A 25,808-nucleotide genomic window follows, 5' to 3' on the forward strand; every position below is an offset into this window, starting at 1 on the left:
CATATGATTGGTCCACTCCTCACTAAGACTCATTATAAGATGGGCAGTTGGGCACCATCTGTGTCTACTCACTGTGTGTCATTGTTGGGGGGCTGTGGACAGTTCAGAAACCTGCCTACCTAAAGCATCATTGATGGGAATTCTAAGTGAATAGAAACTACAGCCTTTCTCTTCCTGGAAAGTTTGCACGCTGAAATAGAAGCCTTTCTTCTTGCGTTTAATAGAACAATTTGGAAGACTCAAACCTGTAGTGCCTACTGGTGATGTCATTGGTAGGAAGGTTCCTCAACTGTCAACAGCCCACCAATGACAGACAGAGTGAGTAGAAAGATATGGTGCCATATTATTGAAATGGGTTAAGTGATCCTTAAGGCCTAATTTACTTCAATTTTTAATGAGATAGATAGATATAATCTCATTATATTTTAGTTCTTTGTTTCTCTTTCACAAATCTGTGAAACGGTGAAATCGGCGTGGGCGGTGCGGGCAGGGGGCAACGCGGCCACTGGTAGGGCATGTGATTTTTCAAGGGGCACACGGACAAATAGGTTCGAACTTCGAACGTTGCGGGCATCAATAAATGCTCCGTGCGAGGCGAGTGCTTTGGACATAATATCCAAAGGGCTCTTTCGCTCAATAAACTCTTTCTGACCCTAGAAAATGGACTGCTATAGAAATGGTTCATCATTTTCTATGCATTATGATGGTTAGGGATGCACAATATTTAAATGATATCCAATAATCAATTAATTGCACTGACCAATCGATTGCTATACCCATTTTGAAAATCGATATTGCAATATAATTTCAGAAGCTCACAATGCCTTGTGAGCTTGTAGATCGGCTGTTTTATTTCTATTTTTATCGGTTAACACACCTTGGATCATTCTGATGCGTGGGTCCCATTTCTTCGTCAAGATGGAATCAGGTCCACAAACACAAACCAGTCCTTTCTCAGTGATTCTGGGGTGGTAGATCTGTGTCTTGAACGTGATCGTAGGAGGCTTGAAGGGGTAGTCGGAGGGGAAATCGATTAAAATCCTGAAGGCCCCTTCGTCATAAGGGGGGTTATCCTGGAGAAGAGGAGGTGCACACAATGGTCAAACTATGGCGGGAGCAGTGGTGGAAAAAGTACTCAAATGTTTTACTTAAGTAAAAGTATCAATACTGCAATGTAGAAACTCTGTTACAAGTAAAAGTCCGGAATTAAACATTTACTTGAGTGTAAGTACAAAAGTATTGGTATCAAAACGTCTTAAAGTACCAAAAGTAAAAGTACAAAAATGTTTGAAAATAGCAGATCTACAAGCTCACAACGCGTCGCTATGGGAGGCGTTGTGAGCTTGTAGATCGGCTATTTTCAATTAATGCTTGTTTTATAACGTAATCAGTTATAGCTGCAAAATAACTAGTAACTAAAGTTTTAAAATAATTGTAGTGGAGTAAAAGTACAATATGTGCCTCTGAGATGTAGTGGAGTAGAAGTAAAAGTAGAGACAATTGGAAATACTCTAGTAAAGTAAAAGTACCTCAACATTGTACTTAAGTACAGTAGGCCTACTTGAGTCAATGTACTCAGTTACTTTACACCACTAGGCGGGAGTGTCACGGGACACGATGATGAAGCAGTGATCACAGCGCGTCTTTTCCAGGACTTGGCAGAATCTAGTTCTGTAAAAACATAATGGGATGTTTTTATACAACTAGATTCTGACAAGTCCCGGAAAAGACGCGCTGTGATTGGCCAGTAGTCAGGAAGCTTACCTTCTCCAAAATGGCGGCCACGATACAGGTCACTCCAATGAACTGCAGAGGCCAATGAGGGATCTAGGTTTCTATATCTATGACTGGGACAATCAAACCAAACTATGGGACACTGAACTGGAACAGGAAACCTTCTTATGGTGTGAGACAACTTCAATCTTATCTACGTTTGGCTGTGCTCTCCTACACTGTCCTGTCCTTGTAAGTCGAAGGTGTGCAAATGCACTTTATCTACCAAGACAATTCAAAAGTGACTTACAGGAACAATGAGCCCTTGCCATGTTAATATGTTTGATTCATCGACTTGAATGTTCCTGAAGTTTTTCATTGGAGACGTGCGAAGTTCTTCGAGTTCCTAAGAGAGCGAGAGGAAAACTAGTACAATGTAAATTGTGTAGATCTTTGGCCAGGGACACCTCACACCAGTTGTACAATGGATTATTATTTAGGCTTTACTTTCGCTTTTGCATAACGTCATTGATGATGATGATAAGCTGACGATATAATTCGTGAAAAAATACACAAGTCAACTTAAAACGGATCGAAGTGATCTGATAAAATCCTTAAGTGTTATTCTTGTTTAATTTGGTTCCAATTTGTACAAACAGGAGTTAAATTAACACTTAGGCTTTTACTGTGTTTGCCAGCTGCTAACAGCTAATCGGTCCCTTAAATTGCATGTGGATGTTTGACTTGACATCAAGCTAAAGGGGGTCCGCCTTCCATTCCGACATCTCCGCCACTCCGACTACGTGGCTTCCGCGTGCGGTTAGGGTTAGGTATAGGGTTAGTAACCGTCTGAAAGGCGACATGACGGAAAGGTGACATGTAACCCAAGCTAAAGTGAAACCAGAGCAACACAAACATCGCTGACAACCACATTACAAACAAATCATTAAATTATTATGAATTAAGCCAGTCTGTGTGGCTTAAAGGAAAATTTTGGACTAAAGTTTTCCTACCTTTTCTATGATGTTATGATATCTTAGGATGAATGGTACAGTAGAAACATTTCATAACTCCACCCCTGAGCCGCCACAGCTTAAAAGGTGCGCAGATAGGCCTTAGGTTAGATCACATATTTGAATAGCTTTTTTTTTTTTTTTTTTAGATCTGACGTTGATAGTGACAGAACACTGTCCCCGCCAAAAAAAAAAAAAAAACAGAAGTCTCGCTAGACGAGATTGAAATCTCGAGATTTCAATCTCGTCTAGCGAGACTTCTGTTGTTTTTTTTTTGGGGTGGAGTTATGATTTTTTTCTACTGTACCATTCATCCTAAGATATCATAACATCATAGAAAAGGTAATAAAACTTTAGTTAAATTTTCTTTTAATTCACACAATATAATTACATAACCACCCATCACCAGAATGACCACGTCTGATCCATTCTAGCACCACCTCACCAACACACAGTCAGCAGCAGGTTAGCATGCTAGCTGGAGACTGATAGAGGAGGTTAGCATGCTACAGTAGCTAGCTGGAGATGGATAGGAGGTTAGCACACTAGCTAGCAGGCTAGCCCCCCCGGGACGTCCCTGTCCGTCATTCAACGTTCACAGGGATGTGACGGGGGAAAAAAGAACATCAAGAGATTTTACCTTGTGCAGCCTTCTGCTTGCGGCCATCTTGAAACTACTGTGTGCTTCCCAGGATTCACAGCACAGCGGCTTAGATGCCCCCTTCTCTGCTGCTTTCTGGCTGTCACACCAAAATCAGTGACCCTGTGAGATTCTTGAGACCACCAGATGGAGCTGTTTTCACAAAAGAAAAGGTTTTGACTTTGACAGTGTTACACATGGAACCCCTTTACGGTACGGTACTTTGGGTCCATTTGTACGGGTGGGACGATATGGGTACCTCACGATACGATATCTGTGGCGATATTAGGCCCACGATAACAATATATATCACGATATTCAATATATTGCGATATCACGATATTCAATATATATTGCAAGAAATTTCACCAACGATATATCGCGATGGTCCTTGTATTCAATTCATAAACACATACAATAGCACCAAACAGTTAAAAATCATCATTATACAAATACAGAGTTGGAAAAACAACGTATCACAAATATAATTTTTTTATATCCATTTTTTTTTTAAATTAACACATCGGGTGCCAGCATTTTTTCATAACAACTTACCGTGGGTGCCAGCATTCTCCCCATTGACTGCGCTTTGCTGTTTAAAGTTTCCGCGTGCGTTACAAGCAAATCCACGCAAAAAAAAGCATCGATTCATGTTGTGCCATGAGTCTGGCTACAGCCTGGAACCATAACATTTCCCTGGCGAGTTACAACGGGGGGGGGGGGGGGGGGGGGGGGGATCACGCATCGCGCATGACCGGTTTTCCCCACAGGAAACAGATTCGGAGATATAGGCGTTTCAAAGTAGGAAATAGACAGGAAGCGGATGGGGAAAAAAAGTTTGTTTCCGGTGAGCGATCTGGCACTTCCTTCGCAGGATTACAATGGGTGCTCCCAGAGCTGCTCTGTTGAGAAAAACAACAACAAAAAAAAAGATTAAACTCACGGTTCAGACCGTGTTCGGCACCAAAGCGGCGGAAGCGCTACTATGTAAACACACGGTTCAGACCGTGTTCGGCACCCGATGTGTTAATATTGATTATTTATCGCGGGAGAAAGTATCGCGATATCGATATATCGTCCCACCCATTTGGTTCCATGTGTACACTTGAGCTACAGGGCTGAAACTATAGGGTCCAAGTGATTCCTTTACTCTTTTGCAGTGGCGTGCACAGACATTTTGAGGGGCAGGTGCTCAAGTAAATTATACTTTTTTTTGTTTACTTGGTCTGCTCTTTTTTCCCTCTACACCTATACTGCCCTGCAAAGGCAGAGTGCAGTAACTACGAAAACAAAAATCACTGAAAAATGGGTTTAAAAGTGATTCAACTGGTCAGCCAAATGAGATATTGGTATATAAGTGATATTACACTAATTGTACACTAATTGTATCTGTTCTTGAGGTAATTGTTTATCCCCCAACATCACAAAGGCTAACTTGACCTTTGGGATACCCAAATAAGTCGGTGTGTCCAAAAACGTAGTTACTGCTCTTTGGCTTGGCAGGGCAGTATACCTCTTTGCCAAAAATAGCCGATCTGTTGTGAGCTTGTAGATCTGCTATTTTTGGCTAAAGTTCTCCTCAGAAAAGGGATGCTAGGTTTCGAGTGGTTATGGTAAAAAAGAGAAAACATATCACACAAAGATTTGGCGGACCCCCTGCAGTAACTCTGAGGACCCCCTAGGGGTCCCGGACCCCCTGTTGAAGACTCCTGCTGTTTTTTTTTCAAAAGGGCACTTCTGGTCAAGAGGGCAAAGGGCAGGTGCTCTAGCACCACCTAGAGTCTATCTGTGCACGTTCCTGGGAAACGAGCCCTGGGCTTACCAGGGTCATCCTTTTAGCATTCCGTTTCATTCCTATAAATCTGTGCCACCGCGCCTTTTAAAAAAATATATGCTGTCAATGAAGTATTCAATAAATAAAAATAAAACCTGCCTGTAAGTGAAAAACAAAAACACAAATCTTAAGACTTCACTTAAGCGTGGATTAGCCGGAAACAGTGATCCCTGCAGTCACACAAGTCGATAGGTGCACCCGGTACACACGTTCTCAGTCCATTGAATGGGCCCGTTATCAGGGTTATCAGTCCATAAGTAATAAGTATGGTCCATTAGGCCCCTATACTGGCCTCCCAGGAGACTCTGGTAGGCCGTTATCAACCACTCTTATGGGTGATGCAATGTTAAAGGAGCAGTTCACCCAAAAAATGACTTATTTTCTATCAATTGCACACCCTATGAAGCCTTGAATCCATGGATTTTTTTTTGTTTTTATCGCATTCCTAAGCTAATAATTTGATTCCAGTCTCCTACCGGCTAATGTATCCGGTAGGAGACACAAAGTAGATTATTTGTGTCTCCTACCGGAAATACACACGGTCATCTAATTATTGTTTTAGGAATGCCACAAAAACAAAAAATAAATCCATGAAATTAAGGCTTCATGGGGTGTGTAATTGATAGAAAATAAGTAATTTTTTGGGTGAACTACTCCTTTAAGGTATGTGTTGTCACGTGACCTGCCCAAAGATGGCGGACATCGATGCTTTTATTATATTATACTTTTAAGAACGTTTCAGCACTTAAAGGACAACTTTGTTTTTGTTTACAACCAAGGTTTATATTCTAGCTTGTAATTAAAGTAAATAAAAGATGAGTGTTATTGTTTTTTAATTTACTGCTTTATATAGTTTTAGCAATTTTTGCGATCTTTTTTTTACAGTGGGCGGGGGCATTCTGTCGGGTGGCTAAATATGTATTTTTTTACACAATAAAAAAGGTCCTGTGGTCTTTGATGGCCAGGTGTGAGTTATTGGGGGCTAGAAGAGCTACTGTAAATAATAATAAAGAAAACGCCGGGCTATTGTGTAAAAGAAAATATATTTAGCCACCGGACAGAATGCCCCCACCCACTGTAAAAAATATCGCGGAAATTGCTAAAACTATAGAAATCAGTAAATGAAAAAGAAATGTAACACTCATCTTTTATTTACTTTAATTACAAGCTAAAATATAAACCTTGGTTGTGAAAAAACAAAGTTGTCCTTTAAACATCTTGGCACTTACATGCATATTGTTCACATTTCCAGCAAGACATGGACATATTTTATTTGTAGCACACAAAGTTTATTTCGCTACAATCTACGGACTTCTCTCTGTTTCTGTTGCGAGGTTGCTATGGCTATGACTGTTGCTATGAACAGTTCCTTTACACCATTTGGACGTGATGTAATCTGAGTTCCCAGAAGTTTTCGCCAGCTCTGGCGAGGAACTTCTGGGCCACAGCCCTGGTATTTGTGGGCGGGATGTACGTCACGCTCTGAATCTGAGCGGACACGCCTCTTACCGGTCTGAGAGCTGTGCAACTCGTCTAAAAAGTCCGACGAGAGGCAAACAGCAGTACACAACAATGGCGGCCGAAATTTCTCAAGGGGAAATTGCTTCCCGTCGATCCTATTTAGATGCATCACCCACTGCATGTGGATCCCGCCCCCTTTTCTTCATTGGCTGTTGATTTGAATCACAACGCAGTGGCCGCGCCCCTGCTGTCCAAGCTCCGACGCTAACCCTCCCAGACTAGACGTGATGTGACGTGTCGAGCCTCACCGGCTCTTCATAGAAGATGACTTGGAACCACGTACTATTCTTGTAATGTTATAACACTAAATTACTAGTAACTATATTGCTAATAACCGGTGATAATCTTTGCCCACAGGTCTCTGATGATCCTTCAATGCATGCAGAACCCCAGACAGTCGTCCTGTCAGACGTGTTCAAACAGCCTCCTGCATAGAGGAAGACCTCCACTTAGCTGAATGGCCCCAAAGACACACTCGTCCCCATTTTTTTTGGAGCGGTGAACATTCGCCCCGCGGCAGCGGACTACTCGCCCAACTTGCCGCGGAACAATTGGTAAATGGTGCATTTATATATAGCGCTTTTATCCAAAGCGCTTTACATAGATTGTGCGTTACATTCACAAAATCACACACACATTCATACACCGATGGAGGAGGAAACCATGCAAGGCACCAACCTGCTCATCGGGAGCAATTAGGGGTTCAGTGTCTTGCTCAAGGACACTTCCACACTAACTCTTCTGGGGGAGCCCGGGCTCGAACCGGGAATCTCGAGGTTGCCATCCTATCGCTCTACCGGCCACTCTACCCCTGAGCCACTGCCGCCCCCAATTCATACAGTACATACACAACAATGCCAGGGGTCATCGCCATGTTGGCACATTTTTGTCAAAATCCTATTTTTGCCATGGACATACGATGAGCGGACAATGATATTACCAGACACATAAATACCCCCTTTTCATGCCGTACACCAGGGGTCTTCAAAACAGGGGGTCCGGGACCCCTAGGGGGTCCTCAGAGCTACTACAGGGGGTCCGCCAAATCTTTGTGTGATAGGATTTAGTTTTTTACACTAACCACTTGAACCCTAGAATTCCTTTTCTGAGGGGAACATTAGCCGAAAATAGCAGAGCTAGAGGCGTTGAGAGCTTGTAGATCGGCTATTTTTGGCAAAAAGGCTATAGGTGTGGGAAAAAAGAGCAGACTGAGTCAAATCTGTAATCTGAAACACAATTTTATATAATATAGAGTAGGGGGTCCCTGCTTTCATCTCTTTCTCAGCTAGGGGGTCCTTGGCCTGAAAACGTTGAAGACCCCTGCCGTACACGAAGGCAGCATTCAAGAGGATTCAAGAGGATAATTCCCCTCTGTGTAGCAATACATGGGTCCGACCATATAGGCGCCGAATCCCCCCGCTCCCCCAGGCCCACATGTGCGTGCGAAGCGACCGTAAAACAACAGTAACAACACACCCCAGCCTTTACTAGCACCATGATACTGTGTCGATAATCTACTGGTACATTTTACAGAAGGCAAGCTGTCACTCAAAGTGACCACTGGCCTATCACAGCGCGTTGACTACTGGCCAATCACCGCGCGTCTAACTCACTATAGTTGCTGTACGGCTGCCTCTTATACTGTAGGGTTAAGGGCTGGGTAACGAAAAGACCCGCCCCCACCTGCCTCTGATTGGCCTACCGAACGTGCGTCACCTTCTGTGACGCACGCGGAAGCTTGCCGCTTGCCCTGCGGAAGCTGGTGCGCGCCCGAGATACAGACGACTCAGAGCGGAAAATAAATAAAAACATTTTTTATTTTCAAAAGATTTGTATATACATGATATGTATATACAATACAATATACAATACACATATACAAATGAACTTGTGAAATGGGACATTATGCATAATGAGAGTAGGCCAACTTTTACTTTTGGTACTTTAAGTACATTTCGATACTTTTGTACTTTTACTCAAGTAAATTTTGAATTCCGGACGTTGTACTTGTAACAGAGTATTTCTACTTTGCAGTATTGATACTTGTACTTAAGTAAAACATGGAAGTACTTTTTCCACCACTGCTCATGAAGTTGTGTGTGTGTTTCCAAGAATGATTCATAGTTAAGTAATGAAGCAATAAATCAAACAGTCATAAATGATGATTATTATGATGTTATCGAGGCGGTAACACTTTAGGTTACGGCCCACTTGCTATGGTATAAGTTTGTAATGTAATTAATTATGAGATACAATGTGGTTATGCTGGAACAAAATAAAACATTTATTTTTGCAACAGTGGTAGACTATATATCTATCTATCTATCTATCTATCTATCTATCTATCTATCTATCTATCTATCTATCTATCTTTCTTATCTACCTACCTACATACCTACCTACCATCTAATCTATCTTATTTATCTATCTATCTATCTATCATTTCTTATGCTTTTACAAATGGACTCAAAACACACCTTTTTAACAAACTTTTTATCAAATGTCAAATGTCTTACAGTAGGTGTTTTAATTACGTTTTTAATCGCCTTTTCCCCCAAGAAAGGGTCTTCTTGTCTCTTTTGCCCTGATTTTGTAATTTGTGTGCCTTATGATTTAAACACTGTAGCACTTTGATTTCCAAAAATGTAAAGTGCGTTATAAAACGTATTACTATTACTATTACTATTATTATTATTATTATCTGGGCATGTCGTTATAGGCGAACATATATATTTTGTATTGACACAATTTTCAAACATTTTCAAAGAAAATGTAAACAAAACAGGGTAACACTTGCTCATAAGGTACCCGTAATTAACGATAATTTAAGATTACTTAATACATATATACTTAAATAGCAGATCTACAAGTGCTATGAGCTCGTAGATCTGCTATTTTTGAATAGGCCCAAAGACATCTTAAAATGACACATAGATGCGTTGCGTGGCTTAAAGGGTTGATTTCTGCCACGACAATATAGTCTCCTCCTTCATGTATGACAAGTCTCTTATAGCAGAGAGAGTATGAAAAGCTTATGGGGATACAGTGGTACCGTGCAAGTAAGCCTACCTGTGAATAATCTTCTTTATTCTTTATACATTCCATTCATGAATTATTCCCATTATTGAGTCCATTACATGTGGAACTTTACACAGATAAATAGGCTGTTTAAAGAAGTTGGGTCTTAACCCATTAAGACCTGGAACGTGTCGGTGTCACTTTGACCCATTGATGTCTATGTGTACACATGCCTGCATGCAGGTGTTTGCTTGTCTTCTTTGATAAAACAACAAACATGCTCTGTCCTCTGTCTGTGGGCCCTGAGTCAGTCCAGTTTACTGTCAGCGTCCATCTGAAACCCAGCTCGTTTGTAAAAAGAAAGAGAAAACAATCACGATTAAAGGGGTAGTTCACCCAAACATCTTTTTTTTCTATGATCAGTCACCCCATCCATGGAGACTTGAATTCATGGATTTCTTTTATTTTTTGTCTCATTCCTAAGACTGATGACCAGCGGACCGGTAGGCAGCGGTTCCGGTAGGAGACACAAAGAAGAGTCTTTGTGTCTCCTATACCGGAACCGCTGCCGGTCATCAAATTATTGGCTTAGGAATGCGACGAAAGCAAAAAAAATATCCATGAATTCAAGTCTCCATTAATCGACTAATCGATGGGGAAAAAAGTGATTTTGGGGGTGAACAGTGAACTATGGATTTAACTTTTTTTGGGGGCTTATAAAACATGGCTGATACGTATAGGTAGTCCATCTGCATCCTGTCCCTCTATGCACCCCCAGCCTATACTGGAGAGTCCAGATTAATCTATATGGCACATGGCAGCTGTCTTCTGCCTCCTGCAAGTCTCTCCTGTTACTGACGCTTAAAGGAGATGCGATGGAGGGTTTGGCAACTCCATCATGACTTTAACTGCAACTGGCAGCCAAACAGGAGCTTGTGAATGCACAGCTCTGCACTTGGACTCTGCCAACTAGTCCCAGATCACTCACACACAGTCGTGGACAAAGCACTTAAGTAAAAGTATCAATACTGCAATGTAGAAATACTCCGTTACAAGTAAAAGGTCCATGTTAAAAATGTTACTTGAGTAAAAGTACAAAAGTGTTGGCATCAAAATATACTTAAAGTACCAAAAGTAAAAAGTACTAAAATGTACGAAAATAGCAAGTCTACAAGCTCACAACGCGTAGCATCGCGACGCGTTGTGAGCTTGTAGATCTGCTATTTTCAAATAGCCTATATATAAAACAGGGATAAAGTGGTTAATGTATGTTTTATCATTTATAATTTATATCTGCAAAGTAACTAAAGTTTTCAAATAATTGTAGTGGAATAAAAGTACAATATTTGTCTCTGAGATGTAGTGGAATAGAAGTACAAGTATTAAACATAGGAAATACTCCAGTACAGTAAAAGTACCTCAAAATTGTACTTAAGTACAGTACTTGAGTAAATGTACTTATTTACACCACTGCTCACACATAATCAGTAACTTAACCTGTACATATAGTAGGATATAAACAACTTGTACAAGTCATTTAATCGGTAACAGGACAGAGTGGGCACCTCGATGTAAAATTGGCTATTTTGTCCAAAGTAGCCAATCCTCTAATCTACCCTGCGAGGTCTCCGTCTTTAGAAAAATAAACAAAACTATTTCGTTACTCACCCAAACAAAGACTGTTTTGTGTTGTTGAAAGTCTATTCTCGGAGGTGGGAAGCCTCTCAGGGCCCCACCTTCTCTGTATAATACACTTTTTTGGGGAAGAAAATAAAATGTGTCCGCCAGCCAGGTGGAAATTATTGTATGTACTCACCTGCGCCCTCTACAGATCTGCTCAATATAAATTGCCATTGAACAGATCAGTAAAGGGCGCAGGTGAGTAAATACAATAATTTCCACCTGGCTGGCGGACACACATTTTTCTTTCCATAAAGTGTATTGTACAGAGAAGGTAGGGTCCTGAGAAGCTTACCACCCTGGATAATAGACTTACAACCATACAAAACAGCCTTTGTTTCGGTGAGTAGCGAAATATATACATATAAATATATATATACATATTATTTTTTATTTTTTTTACTAAAGACGGAAACCGCACGGCAGTAGGCTATATAATGTTCGGTCTACGAGCAGAGTAACTCTGAAACATGACAGTCACATCATGGCGCAACTTGTTCCTGGTTTTTGAAATGTCTACATTTACAACGCGTACATCCACATTAACTTTCAAATTTCAAATATAAAGTGCTGACCGTACGGCCATGAATGTTAAAAGTTGAAACGGGTGGGTCTAAGTACCTGTATTTTCCGTATTGTTCAATTAAAATTATTTTAATCCGATCGGCGGCCATTTCTTCATAGAGTTATAATGTATCAGCGTGCAGTACACCTCCCAACCGATAGGGTCGCGTAGTTCAAAACATATTGAGAAAATGGCCACCGATTGGATTAAAATGCTTTTCTATTGAACAATGCGGAAGACACGGGTACTTAGATCCTGGCATTTTAACTTGTAACATCCATGGCCGTGGGGTCACCACTTTATATTGGAAATGTGAACGTTAATGTAGATGTACGGGTTGTACATGGACTGAAGACATTTCAAAAACCAGGAACAAGTAGCGCCGTGTCATGTTTTAGGGCTACGTTAGAGATAACTCACTAATGCTCTGGTCCAGGGGGCTAAAAGCAAAGCAAAGTTTGTTGTTTACCCAGGGTGTCGGCTAACCATTGGTCAACGACAGGTGACCAGTGGTGGAAGAAGTACTCACATTTTGTACTTTTACTTAAGTAAAAGTATCAATACCCTTTTGTAGAAAAAGTAACCTACCAGTTCGATATTCAAAATTTACTTGAATAAAAGTACAAAAGTATTGCCATCAAAATGATGTGAAAGTGAAAGAAGGTCCCATTTCACACATTTTCAAATGTATAACATGTATAAAAATCCTTTGAAAATAACAGATCTACAATCTTTAGATCTGTTATTTTCAAAGGATTTTTAAATTGCCAAAGTATAGGTCTGAAGTGGTTTTGTAATAATAATCAAAATCTACAAAGTAGCCTAACTATTAACTAAAGTTTTCAAATAATTGTAGTGGAGTAAAAAGGACAATATTTGATTTGCCTCTGAGATGTAGTGGAGTAGAAGTAAAAGTACTGAAACATTGGAAATACTCCAGTAAAGTAAAACATGCCTCAAATTTGTAGTCTCACCGGACTGCCTCGTCCAGCCCCCACTTGTTCCACAAATAGACAGAGCTGTAAACAAACACAACCCGCACACACACAATACACACACAATACACACACACACACACACACACACACACACACACACACACACACACACACACACACACACACACACACACACACACACACACACACACACACACACACACACACACACACACACACACACACACACACACACAAATGTTACAAATGTTAACTAGGTGTCCGGAGTGTTTGTGCAATGTGTTAGTCCGTCTTGTTCAATAAAGAATTGTGATTTAATCCCGTCTGTGGCGGCGTGGCCGATTCTTTTGGAAGTTCGCAATGGGCGGTAGTGACAGGGCGCATGCGGTGAAAGCCGTAATTACACTCAATGTAAACGGGAAGTGAACGAGGGGGGAAATGGCGTTCGGCCAGAGACGGGATTAAAACACATATTTATTGAAAGATATAGACTAATACGTTACACAAATACACCGGTCACCTATTTAACATTTAGGGCAAGCGGGTAATCACCTTATAATTTACAGTTGTACATGTTTGGAGGAAATACGGGCTTTACTGGTGACACTCCAGGGCACTCTGGGGGGATGGTAGCTAAGACTGTCGTAGAAATGAAAAATGTAAAAAACGATCAAATGCATCTACATACGAGAGGCTTGATCTAAGGTTAGAAAAGTAAGTTAAGTAACACAGCGTTAGGAGAACACCTTCTAACGCTCTGGACTGAGCTAATCATTAATTGGTGAGTGACATACCAGGAGAAGATTTATTAGAGGAGTAGTAGAGAGTAAGTTAGTCTTTGACCCAGAAGACTAGCAGTCCGGTAGCTGTGCTGAGTCTCACATCGGGTGAGTGTGAGTGTTGCTCGGTGACGGACTGCCTCGTCCAGCCCCCCCCCTCTCAGCCACTTGTTCCACAAATAGACAGAGAGTGAGTGAAGCTGCTACACTGTTGCCAAACGGCTATAAACATCAACACAACCCGCGGCAGAGGGTCTGATCACTGATCGTTACAACAAAGATACAAGGTAACAGCCTTTTTTTTTTAAAAGAGAGACCCTTTAATTGTCGCATGATCGTTGACAGAGAATACACGCTGTTACCCATGGATCATGAGGAGTACGCAGAGATCCCGGGAGGGAAGAAGGAGCAGCAGGGACGGAGGAGCAGGACGGGGACCTGGACCGGGACCCCCCGCCGCCGGTGCTGGCTGATCGGGGGTGTGTGTGTGGTGCTGGGGGTCGGGGTGCTCCTGGTCCTGGGACTGACCCTGGGATGTCCCACCAGCACCTTCAGGGAGGAGTTCACCTCCAGGTGCGAAGCGTTTACAGCCAAACAGAAACCCAAAAGGTAAAAACATTTCTATTCATTATTTATTTATGTTCTCATTTTTAAGGAGATTACATTTTATTTGTTATTGTTTTGGGGGGGGGGGGGGGGGGGGTTTCACTGATAACATACACACATACTAAAGTTTATTTCCTGATGCATGTTTGTGAATTTCATACTTTTACCTAGTTGTTTACTTGACCACACACACACACACACACACACACACACACACACACACACACACACACACACACACACACACACACACACACACACACACACAGATCTACAAGCTGAAAACCACTGCTGTATATCATTCTTTCTTTCTTTTTCCTTCAGAATTGAGTGTGAACAGGTCTGGAGTGCGTTTGAGAGCGCCTATGTGGGCAAAGATCCATGCAACGTCCCCATGGAGGCCTATGACCCTCTTATCACAGTGACGCCCTTTGAACCCGCTTGCAACAGAGTGAGTATCATCAACTAGTGGTGGAAGAAGTACTCGGATATTTTTTACTTAAAGGGACATTTCACCCCTGGAAGAAAATGACCCAATGGTAATGAAGTTTAGGACTCAATTATTATTATTTTTGTGTATGATCTGTGTTTTGAGATATCTAGTAATCTTCTAACTTCTCGTGACGTTATTTACGTCACGAGATGTTATGTCATTCCTTTTCCGCACTACATGTTGTCTCGACGCGTCTCACACAGACCAGCTCCAAAGACCGCCCCAATGGGGTGTCCCCACACAGTCACTCCCATTAGCTGCGCCCCCCGTTGCAGAGTGAGACTTTACTTTACCTGAGTTATCTTCTGATAGTTGTACTTGAATGTTGACATGAAATAATAATCCTGTGTAGTGTTTCATAAGCGCAAGCGTGAAAAAAAAAAAGACAGCGTGGAGAGGCAGCGCTGGTAAACAAACCGTCGCCAAAGGCTAGGATAAAAATACCAAGGATTCGACAGTGATGTCACTACTATGCGACACGGAAGTAGAACTGCATGAAGATAGCAAGGATTTGACAGTGATATGACATCACTAACGAATCCTTGGACATATATGTAACTAGATGAACATGTGCTAGGTTCACGTTCTTCAGTCAGTGTTGCCAGATATTGTGAGAGAAATAAGCAACCAGGTCTAAGAAAACAAACCCAAAAGAGGATAACTAGGCCAACTTTACCTAGACATGTACATGGGATATTATATATTTGAAAATTGCCGATCTACAAGCTCACAACGCTTCGCTACCCATTGTGAGCTTGTAGATCTGCTATTTACAAAAAAATCTTGAGGGGGAAAAAGTGCAAAATGTGGAATATTTTTGACAAATATCTGTTAGGGGCTCCCTGGCACAAATTATAATTTCAGATGGGGGACTGTGGAAAAATACATGAACACGTTTGAGAACCACTGGTTTAAACAACAATCAAAACATTTGGAAACAAGCCCAAATATCAACTACATTTTAGAAAGAAGCCGCTTATAATAAGCAGACATGGCAACACTGCCATGCTGTTTGAATGTTGTCGTTGGAGATCACACCCACATAGAATCTCCCCTGCCACAAGGAGGGGCAGTAAACCAAAGCATTATGGTCATTGTAGTAATGCAGCAGTCCAGTCAAAACCTAGTCAAACACACAGATTTCATTATTTTTCTGGCCATAGGGTGCAAATTTTAAATTGTGCTACTGTTATCTACTACAAATACTATTACCATTGAGTGATTGCAGTTTCTTCCAGGGGTGAAATGCTCCTTTAAGTAAAAGTATCAATGCTGCAGTTGTAGAAATACTCTGCTATAAGTAAAAGTAAGGTATTCAGAATGTACTTGAGTAAAAGTACAAAAAGTATTGGTTTGAAAATGTACCAAAAAGTAAAAGTACTCATTTGTGCACAATGTCCCGTTTCACAAGTTCAAAATGTATTAAAATCCTTTGAAAATAGCCGATCTACAAGCTGTGAGCTTGTAAATCGGCTATTTTCAAATGGCCGAAATGTATACAGGGCTGAAGTGGTTAATGTATGTTTTGTTATAGCGCCACCAGCAGGTCTAATATAGCAAAACACACATTTTTGGAACAAAATGCCTCAAATCATAAATGCAGTGTCCGATATGAAAGGCCTAAGAAGAAATGGAACCCTTTACACATTGGCCTATGATATAATAGCGCCACCAGGTGGCCACAATAACCTACTTGACCTGACCTTTTGTTTTCTTTTCTGTCTTTAGATGATGTTCTGGAGCAAAACCAAGGACGTTGTCCATGAATTCACGGGGAATAAAGACTGCTATGTGACTCTGGAGGACTCTCTGCTGGGCTCCGTGCTGGACGGGCTGACCTGGTGCGGAGAGGAGGGCAGCAGTGGTAAGTACTGTACGCCTTTTTAAATTCATTAAGAACGCATCTGTGTGCATTTTTAGATTTCTTTGTGCTATTCCAAAATAGCAGATCTACAAGCTCGTAGCGCGGCACCGAGGGGGGGGGGGGTCCGTGGACAAATACATATAATTTTGGGGGGTCCTTGACATGAAAAAATGACATGAGAACCACTGATATTATAGCAACATAAGTTTTCTTTTTTTTTGTATGCTAGGATCTGGAAGACATTTGTAGAATTCCCAGAAGCAAAGATTTGAGTAAAAAATAAATTGCTGGAAAAAAAAGGATTTAAAAATCAAATGTTCACGATTTCTCAAAAATAGCAGATCTACAAGCTCATAGCGCGGCACTCGGTGCCGCTCTATGAGCTTGTATATCAGCTATGTTTGAATAACCAAATAAATCTAAAATGACACACTGCGTTCCCTGTTTTAATGGGACTGGACAGATAGACAACAGCGATACAACATAGAAGAGATTTGGGTCAGAACAGGGTTATTAACGGGAGAGGGAGCTACAGTATATGACAAATTATGAGATCAATTGGTGATATAATACAGCAGTACATTTCAATAATCATTATATTTTCAAATGTTCTTGAGAGTAAATACCAGGAGGTCATTCTGACTGGATGCCTGAACCACCTGAACTGGTTCCTTTCCACATTTCTGCCTGCAAGATTTTCTGCCTTTTTTTCTTCAAAACACACTACTTGCTACTGTCTGCTCCTACAGATTTTGTCCAAAACTCACACAAATCGGTACACATTATCTCTGTATTCAAAGCACATAAGATGCATGTGATAAAGATGTTTCAGATTTTATTTCTGAACGGCTACAGTTGGCGAGAGGGGTTTTCGTTTCGCACAAAATGCCACAAATTAAAGTTTGCACGCACATCCTCAGTAGGCCAAGGCAGAACCTCCTCCCTAAATGTTTCAAATCGGCCTCATGGTGGCGCTATAACAGACCACTTCACGTTTTGGCCTATGACTCTTGAACCATATGTCGCACAATCAAAATTACCCCCGCAAAGAATTCCTTGGATCATGATGCAACTCCCCCATATACTATCCCCATTTGTGTCATTTTGCGTTTTCTTCAACACACTTTTTTCTATTACTCCTACAAATTAGGAGTAGGACTTCCAAAAACTCACCCAAATAGGTACACATCTTCGCTGGAGTCATGTGATCAAGATTTTTCAGATTCCATACCTATTGGCTATGACCACCATCAACCCATTCAAACCGGGAACGAGTGCCTCACTATGAGCTTGTAGATCTGCTATTGTTTTGAAAAAAAAAGAAAATGTGTGCAAATCTTTGAATATTTATTCTACAAACAGTTTTTTGAAAAGAACGTATGTTGCTATATCAGTGGTGCTCCAACTTTTCCATGTCAAGAACCCCCAAAATGATATGTATTTGGCCACGGACCCCCATCTCAAAATATGTTGTTCCAGGGAACCCCAGAAGCACAGATCGGAGTTAAAAATGTTCGCTTTAAAACATAATACATATTATTCAAAGATTTGCAAAAAAAACAAGATTCTTCAAAAATAGCAAATCTACAAGCTCATAGCGCTATGAGCTTGTATATATGCTATTTTTTTAAGAACCAACAAAATAAAAAAAATGATACACAGATGTGTTCACCGGTCTCAGAGGGTTAAACATTTTGCGAGCCCTGGGTAGGCAACCCGGCCTGGCTGGCGGAGACCTGCGCTCTGAGGAGCCGCACTTTTTCTAGTTGTGAAATAAAAATGTCTTTGCTCCAAATCACATGTTAGTGACTGAGCATGATTCTGTATTCTTTACTGCTACTACTACTGCTGTAGCTATATGAGGTGTTGTTATGGAGATATTTTATTATGTAATTATGAAAAACATGTATGCAAGACAAGTGTGTGTGTGTGTGTGTTTATATCTTTGTTCTCCTAGACACATTAACCAGTGGGTGCCCAGGATGGACTGAGTGTTATAACAACCCCGTCCGTTCTTTCTGGAACCGGGCCTCTGCTGGAGTAAGTACCCAACAACACCTAGACATCAGTATTCTCCCTACAGAGCCATCCTGGGACCAGGCCAATGATAATACGTCTTTTGAATAAAAACAACCAAGTAATGTGCCCTGTGTAACAGCATGCTGAAGGACCTAAAAAAACAGGCGACATTTTATTAACCACTTATGGCCTATATATACTTTGGCGTACAACAAAGCTAAAATAGTCAATCTACAAGCTCACATGTTTTTGAAAAACAGCAAAGGGAAAAAAAAGGTAACATTTGAAAAATTGCCCAAAATAATGGATGCCAGGGTTGATGTGGTTAACATACTTTTTTTTATTTAACTGTTAAATTGTGACATTTTCAAACATTTAGTTGACTAAAATGTATGTTGGCGGTGCCTTGATGGCGTCGTAATGGCTGATTTTAAACTTGGTTGCGTGCTGAAAATAGCCGATCGACGCGTTGTGAGCTTGTAGATCGGCTATTTTCAGAGCGCAACACCCGAGCGCAAACAAACAAAAGCGCAAAGTTCAACTGGATCTCTTCTCCACTCTAAGTCCCTCCCTAACATTTTTGTCTAGTTTGTATTTGTTGCTGAAATGGTCAATATATTTAGTCTTAGTTTTAGTCATCATAGCTTAGTTTTTATGTAGTTTTCGTCAGTGAAAAAAGGTAGTCGACCAACATTTTCCGTCGTAGTTTTAGTCGACGAAATCATCACTTGACGCCCGACAAAGCCAGATTCACCACGATGGATTGCATGGATTTCTGATAGGCAGTGGGAAGGAGAGGATCTCTGAGCCTGGGCTGTTTATCAATGGGGGTTTGTCCTCTCCTCTCCATGGGGACACATTGCTCAGCTCTCTCCTTCCTGAGTGAGCCACAGTCCCACTCACTCAGGATGCCTCACATTTATGCTATTTAGGAATGTTGTGCAGCAGCAGAAGACAAACAAATACCTTTACCCAGTTAGACCGGGAAAGAATCGGTGTCATTTCAAATAGCAGATCTACAAGCTATGAGCTTTTTTTTATATAGCTTTTTTTCCCTAAATCGTGAAAGATTTTCTTTATAAATATATATATATTGTTTTAAAGCGAACATTTGTAACTCAAATCTGTGCCTTGGAACAATATATATTGAGATGGGGGTCCGCATTTTGGGGGGTCCTTGACATGAAAAAAGTTTGAGACATCATTCTTTTTGTTGACATTAGTAGAATCCCCCAGAAGCAAAGATTTGAGTTACAAATGTTAGCTTTAAAAATATATACCGGTATATATTAAAAGATTTGCACAGACTTTCATGATTTTTCAAAAAAATAGCAGATCTACAAGCTCATAGCGCGGCACGGAATAACCCAAAAAAAAAAGTTAATGACACAGATGCGTTCCTGGTCTTAATGGGTTAAAACAATTGCAGGGGTAAAATGACCTAAATTACCTTTCTCTCAAATGTACATGGTGGGGAGCACACAAAGAAGGCCTAGTCAGTTCTTGCTGATCCGTTTTTGAGGAGCTTGTAGATCTGCTATTTTTGAATTTGAAACCTGAAAAGTAGGACATATGAGTAGGACATATGAGGTTTACACACACACACACACACACACACACACACACACACACACACACACACACACACACACACACACACACACACACACACACACACACACACACACACACACACACACACACACAGCATGATAACTACATAACATTTGGAATATAATATCTGAATTTATTCTCAAAGTCAAAGTTGTGAACATACACAATGTTGTTTGCTGGTGAGATCAAACAATGAGGCTCATGACTACATATAGAGTATCTTATCAAAACAAACACAATTCGGTTTCATCAGAGATTTGTGTACATACTGGTTACAACTGGTTGCTGTTCAGATATTTCTGCTACGTATTTATCCAGTTATCCTGTGTGTGAGTCCTCTCCGAACATCAGTACTTACTCAAGTACTGTACTTAAGTACAATTTTGAGGTATTTTTTTTTACTTTACTGGAGTATTTCCAATTTTCAGTACTTTTAATCCACTACATCTCAGAGGCAGATATTATACTTTTACTCCACTACAATTATTTGAAAACTTTAGTTACTTTGTAGTTTTGATATTATTACAAAACACACATTAACCACTTCTAGCCCATACACATTTCGGCCATTTGAAAATAACAGATCCCACATTGTGTCACAATGCGACGCATTGTGAGCTCGTAGATCTGCTATTTTCAAACGATTTTTATACATTTGAAAACATTCCAGTGTATAATGAGTACTTTCTACTTTTGGTACTTTAATGATACCAATAACTTTGTACTTTTTCTCAAGTAAAATTTGAATTCCAGACTTTCACTTGTAACAGACTATTTCTACATTGCATTATTGATACTTTTACTAGAACATGCGAGTACTTTCTTCCAACACTGTGTGCTCTCTAACAGTTTGCAGAAGCTGCCTGTGGCGATGTCACATCGATGCTCAACGGGTCTATAGCCACACCATTCGATGCTAACAGGTGAGTTGAGCTGAACGTCCACTGTGAACAGCAGTCCAGTAATCAGTAGGCCTGTCACAACTATTACATAATCATCTACCGGTAATCGCAATTATTTGAGATAATCGTCATAATCGTCTCCATGTTGAAAAATGTTCACACATTCTCAAATATTAAAAAAAAGCAGAAATAGCAGATCTACAAGCTTACAACCTGTCATGACGGGTTGTAAGCTCAGATCAGCTCAGCTGATCAGCTATTTCTGCTTTTTTTACATGTATAAAATGACTAAATAATTCAATTTCTTTGTATATTTAAGTTATTTGTCATATCTGCCCTGTGGAATGTTTTATTACGAAGCCCAAAAGGCAAACATTTTTTTAAATGTATTCATATGTTCCAATGTTCAATACCAAACACGCTGATAATTACCTTCTTCACTACATGTTTAACTGCGGCATTTGAGCAGAATTTTCATTTTTAATGCACACATCACTTTGGATGTCACATAGCCTACACTAAGCATGATAATATATATATATTTAAAACATATATATATATATATATATTTTTTTTTTTTTTCTTTTTTTTAAAAATATGTTTACACAAGAGATGGTTTTATGACATGAGATGTATTCCAAATCAAAGACCTCATGAACTAGGATTGAATTTTGACCTTTCAACTTCAACCCCCTAGATAATAGACACCAGACACCTACAGAGTCCTTAAGCGTAAAATACCAAGGCTTGTTGACAGTCGTCTGACAGTGATCTTACACCAATTACGGAGGAATTTAAAACAGTTCATTCGGGGGGAAAATAAGGTCATTATAAAACTTGAAGAACCTGTAAGCTCATCCCAGCCCAACCACAATGTATTCTATTCACACACCCCCTACTGGCAAGCAGGCAGTACTGCAGTATACAATACAGAACTAACAGACTATGGGACTGTGTAGTGTTTACCTCAGTAGTGAAAAAAGTAATACATTTTTTTACTTAAGTAAAAGTTTCAATACTGCAATGTAGAAATACTCTGATACTCTGAAAGTAGAAGTCTGGAATTCAAAATTTACTCTGGTAAAAGTACAAAAGTATTGGTATCAAAATGTACTTAAAATACGAAAAGTAGAAAGTACTCATCATGCGGAATGTCCCATTTCACAAGTTTTCAAAATGTATACAAATCTTTTGAAAATAGCAGATCTACAAGCTCACAATGCGTCGCATTTGTAGATCTGCTATTTTGAAATGGCCGAAATGCCATTTAATGTGTATGTGTTTTGTAATAATAATCAAAATCTACAAAGTAACTAGTAACTAAAGTGTTCAAATAATTGTAGTGGAGTAAAAGTACAATATGTGCCTCTGATGTAGTGAGAAACATGATTATTGTATAGATAATGATGACATTGTTTTCTTCACAGTATCTTTGGCAGCATTGAAGTCCAGAGGTTCAACGCCACCAGAGTCAAGAGTCTGAATATCGTGTTGGTCACCGAGGAGTCTCTTATTGTGTAAGATCTGGTCCTCATACTGCACATTTCACATAAATTATCAGTGGTGTAAAGTAACTAAGTACGTTTACAATTTTGAGGTATTTGTACTTTATTTGAGTATTTCCAATTTCCAATACTTTTACTTCTACTCCACTACATCTCGGAGGCAAATATTATACTTATACTCCACTACAATTATTTGAAAACTTTAGTTATTAGTTACTTTTCAGATATAAGTTATGTCATGAAAGACCACTTTAGCCATATTTTATACCTAGGCTATTTGAAAATAGCAGATCTACAAGCTCATAACGCGTCGCATCGCGATGCGTTATGAGCTTGTAGATCTGCTATTTTTCATTCTGGACTTTTACTTGTAACAAAGTATTTCTATATTGCAGTATTGGAACTTTTACTTAGGTAAAGATATTGAGTACTTTTTCCACCACTGAAAATCATGTACACTTATGTGTTGTTGCTATTTTTTTTTTTTTTTTTTTTCCAGTATCTAATCTATAGCATCAAAGCCATATATTTTTTTAAGCGACCCTCTCTGGCTTCTAGATATTTTGTTCAAGTTGTCGTTAGTAACTATATGCTACACTTGGTCCAGATGACAAGAATATGACTATGATTTAAGTGGAATTTATATTTATTCACTATTTATATTATATTTGTTATTATTAGTGTCTATGTCCTCTGAAACAAAGGTTTTTTTAGTGAGAATTTACTTAAGCTTGTATAATTGTATTTATTTTTGTGTGTGCTTTATAAATAAAGCACTTTGAAACTGAAGATGATGGCTTATGTTCATGATAATAAAAATAAATAAACAAACATTTAATGCTTTATATCGTCTGTATTGATCTTTTTCAGGACAGATTGTAACAACCCATCCTTACGGGACCTGCAGAAAGAGCTGGACCCAGGACTTAAATACAAGTGTAAGGAGGTGGCTGAGTAAGTACATGTGCGTGTGTGTGTGTGTGTGTGTGTGTGTGTGTGTGTGTGTGTGTGTGTGTGTGTGTGTGTGTGTGTGTGTGTGTGTGTGTGTGCGCGCGCTTTTAACAATTAAGGCCTAATATTTCTACCTGTAAATCCAATCATTTTGGGCATGAGCAAGAAGTTGAAGGGTAACTTTAAGTCTGAACGATGTACCGTGCATGTTCACATCATGTATACTTTACATTACTTATGACCATTTTTTGAATATTCTTCTTTTTTATTTTACATTTTGGGAAAAACAGCACATTTTACATTGAGGTGCCCACTCCTCCTTAGTGCCCACTCGTCTTGTAGTCTGTGTGTTCAACACACAGTAGGTTGACTCTCTTGTCCTTCTGTCTCCCTTCAGGGCCAACATCACTGCGTGTGCCAAAGACCCAGAGACACCCTGCGGGGCCTGTTGGTAGACAGGATGTGGATCTTTTGTATCCTGTTGGTAGACAGGATGTGGTTTATTTGTATCCTGTTGATAGACAGGATATGGATTCTTTGTATATCCTGTTGGTAGACAGGATGTGGTTTCTTTGTATCCTGTTTGGTAGACAGGATGTGTTTTTTTTGTATCCTGTTTGGTAGACAGGATATGGATATTTTGTATCCTGTTGGTACAGGATGTGGTTTATAGATATGGTACTGTACTGTCAGACACACACAGATGTAATGGAAAGCATTTGTGTTTAAGGGATTTTTCACCTTCAAAAAATGTGTGGAGTCATTTTAACATCTACTCTGGCTTTTGTGAACACCCCAGACCATTTTTGAAGTTGCTTGATTCAGTATTTAGATATTTGATATTCATTTTATTAGACACGCCCCCTTCCTATACAGCTTCAAACTCCATTGTAACCATGTTAGATTCATAGGAAACACCCGTCCTTTGTTCTGGTGACTGATATTGTCCTTCTAATACGTAAGGGAGACGTGTTTTTTCAATAATATATATATATATATATATATATATATATGCTTTTTTTATATATATATATATATATATATATATATATATATATATATATATATATATATATATATATATATATATATATATATATATTTTTTTTTACTTATAATTTTTATCCCGCGATTTTGTAACCCTTATTTTTCACCCGGTGCCAATTTTCTAAGTGATCCTGGGCGCTACACTCCCCTCACCAGCCTAGGGAGGCCAGGGCCGAGCTCATGCCTCCTTCAATGCATGAGAGCCAACTGACCTTCTTGTCACCTGACAGGGGGGAGTTTCCCTGGTTGGACGTAGCGCGTGGAAGGAACACGTTATTCCAACCAGTTCCCTTCCCCTCCATCAGGCGCCCCGGCTGTCATAGGGGAGGCGGTATAGTGACCAGGATTACTACATGTTTTTGTGAGGGTATTAACTACCCTGAGAGACACGGGGAGAACATGCAAACTCCACACAGAGTAGGCCCTTTCGCTACTTTAAAAAAAATATATATATATTTTTTTTCATTTATTTCATTTTCCAAATAAATGATAAAAAAAGTAGTATAATTGAAAAAACACGGCCCCCTCACGTATTAGAAGGACAATATCAGTCACCAGAACCAAGCGTTGGTGATTTCAATGAATCTAACGTGGTTAAAATGGAGTCACTATGAGAAGGACGCATGTCAAAAATCTAAATACTGAATCAAGCAACTTAACCCTTTGAGACCGGCGGGAACGCATCTGTGTCATTTTAAGATTTCTTTGGCTATATAAAAATAACATATATACAAGCTCATAGCGCGGCACCGAGTGCCGCGCCATGAGCTTGTAGATCTGCTATTTTTTTTTAAAATCGTGAAAATGTGTGCAAATCTTTAGTTTGAATATATATATATGCTTTTTTAAAGCGAAAGTTTTTAACTCAAATCATTGCTTGTGGACATTTCTAAATCCTAACAGGTTTTTTGCCTAAAGTTTTTTTTTCTTTTTTTTCTTTTTTTACTTATGTTTGTTGTATTATCAATGGTTTTCTAACTTTTTTCTTGTCAAGGACCCCCAAAATAATATGTATTTGTCTAATATATAATAATAATATTTTGTTCCAGGGACCCCCCAGAAGCAAAGATTTGAGTTAAAAAAAA

General features: G+C 39.7%; 3 protein-coding genes across 3 annotated transcripts in view; 2 read left to right on the forward strand and 1 right to left on the reverse strand.

Annotated features, from left to right (window-relative positions):
- Positions 1–7,178, forward strand: part of LOC311038655 (ADP-ribosyl cyclase/cyclic ADP-ribose hydrolase 1-like) — a gene marked incomplete at both ends in the record, with an annotated part of 19,916 nt that extends 12,738 nt beyond the window's left edge. Inside the window, one exon of the mRNA XM_084048225.1 lies at positions 7,079–7,178. Within this exon, the coding sequence (XP_083904351.1) occupies positions 7,079–7,178 (100 nt within the window). The remainder of the gene's footprint in view (positions 1–7,078) is intronic.
- Positions 1–14,185, reverse strand: part of LOC311039057 (ubiquitin-conjugating enzyme E2 L3-like) — a gene marked incomplete at its 3' end in the record, with an annotated part of 14,477 nt that extends 292 nt beyond the window's left edge. The window contains exons 1-4 of the mRNA XM_084048699.1: positions 14,085–14,185; positions 3,367–3,519; positions 2,024–2,119; positions 878–1,073 (exon numbers count right to left, since the gene is read on the reverse strand). Of these exons, the coding sequence (XP_083904825.1) occupies positions 878–1,073; positions 2,024–2,119; positions 3,367–3,393 (319 nt within the window). The 5' untranslated portion in view covers positions 3,394–3,519; positions 14,085–14,185. The remainder of the gene's footprint in view (positions 1–877; positions 1,074–2,023; positions 2,120–3,366; positions 3,520–14,084) is intronic.
- LOC311038656 (ADP-ribosyl cyclase/cyclic ADP-ribose hydrolase 1-like) lies at positions 14,054–24,563 on the forward strand (the record flags this gene model as incomplete). Its single annotated transcript, XM_084048226.1, has 9 exons — positions 14,054–14,331; positions 14,653–14,779; positions 16,550–16,685; positions 18,643–18,725; positions 21,168–21,241; positions 22,648–22,737; positions 23,596–23,679; positions 24,074–24,182; positions 24,350–24,563. The coding sequence occupies 8 exons, from the start codon at positions 14,054–14,056 to the stop codon at positions 24,129–24,131; spliced, it is 930 nt and encodes a 309-aa protein (XP_083904352.1). The 3' UTR covers positions 24,132–24,182; positions 24,350–24,563.
- Positions 24,564–25,808: the final 1,245 nt, after the last annotated feature.

Source organism: Gymnoscopelus microlampas (assembly GCF_963454915.1).
Source record: "Gymnoscopelus microlampas genome assembly, chromosome: 22".
Lineage (NCBI taxonomy): Eukaryota > Metazoa > Chordata > Actinopteri > Myctophiformes > Myctophidae > Gymnoscopelus > Gymnoscopelus microlampas.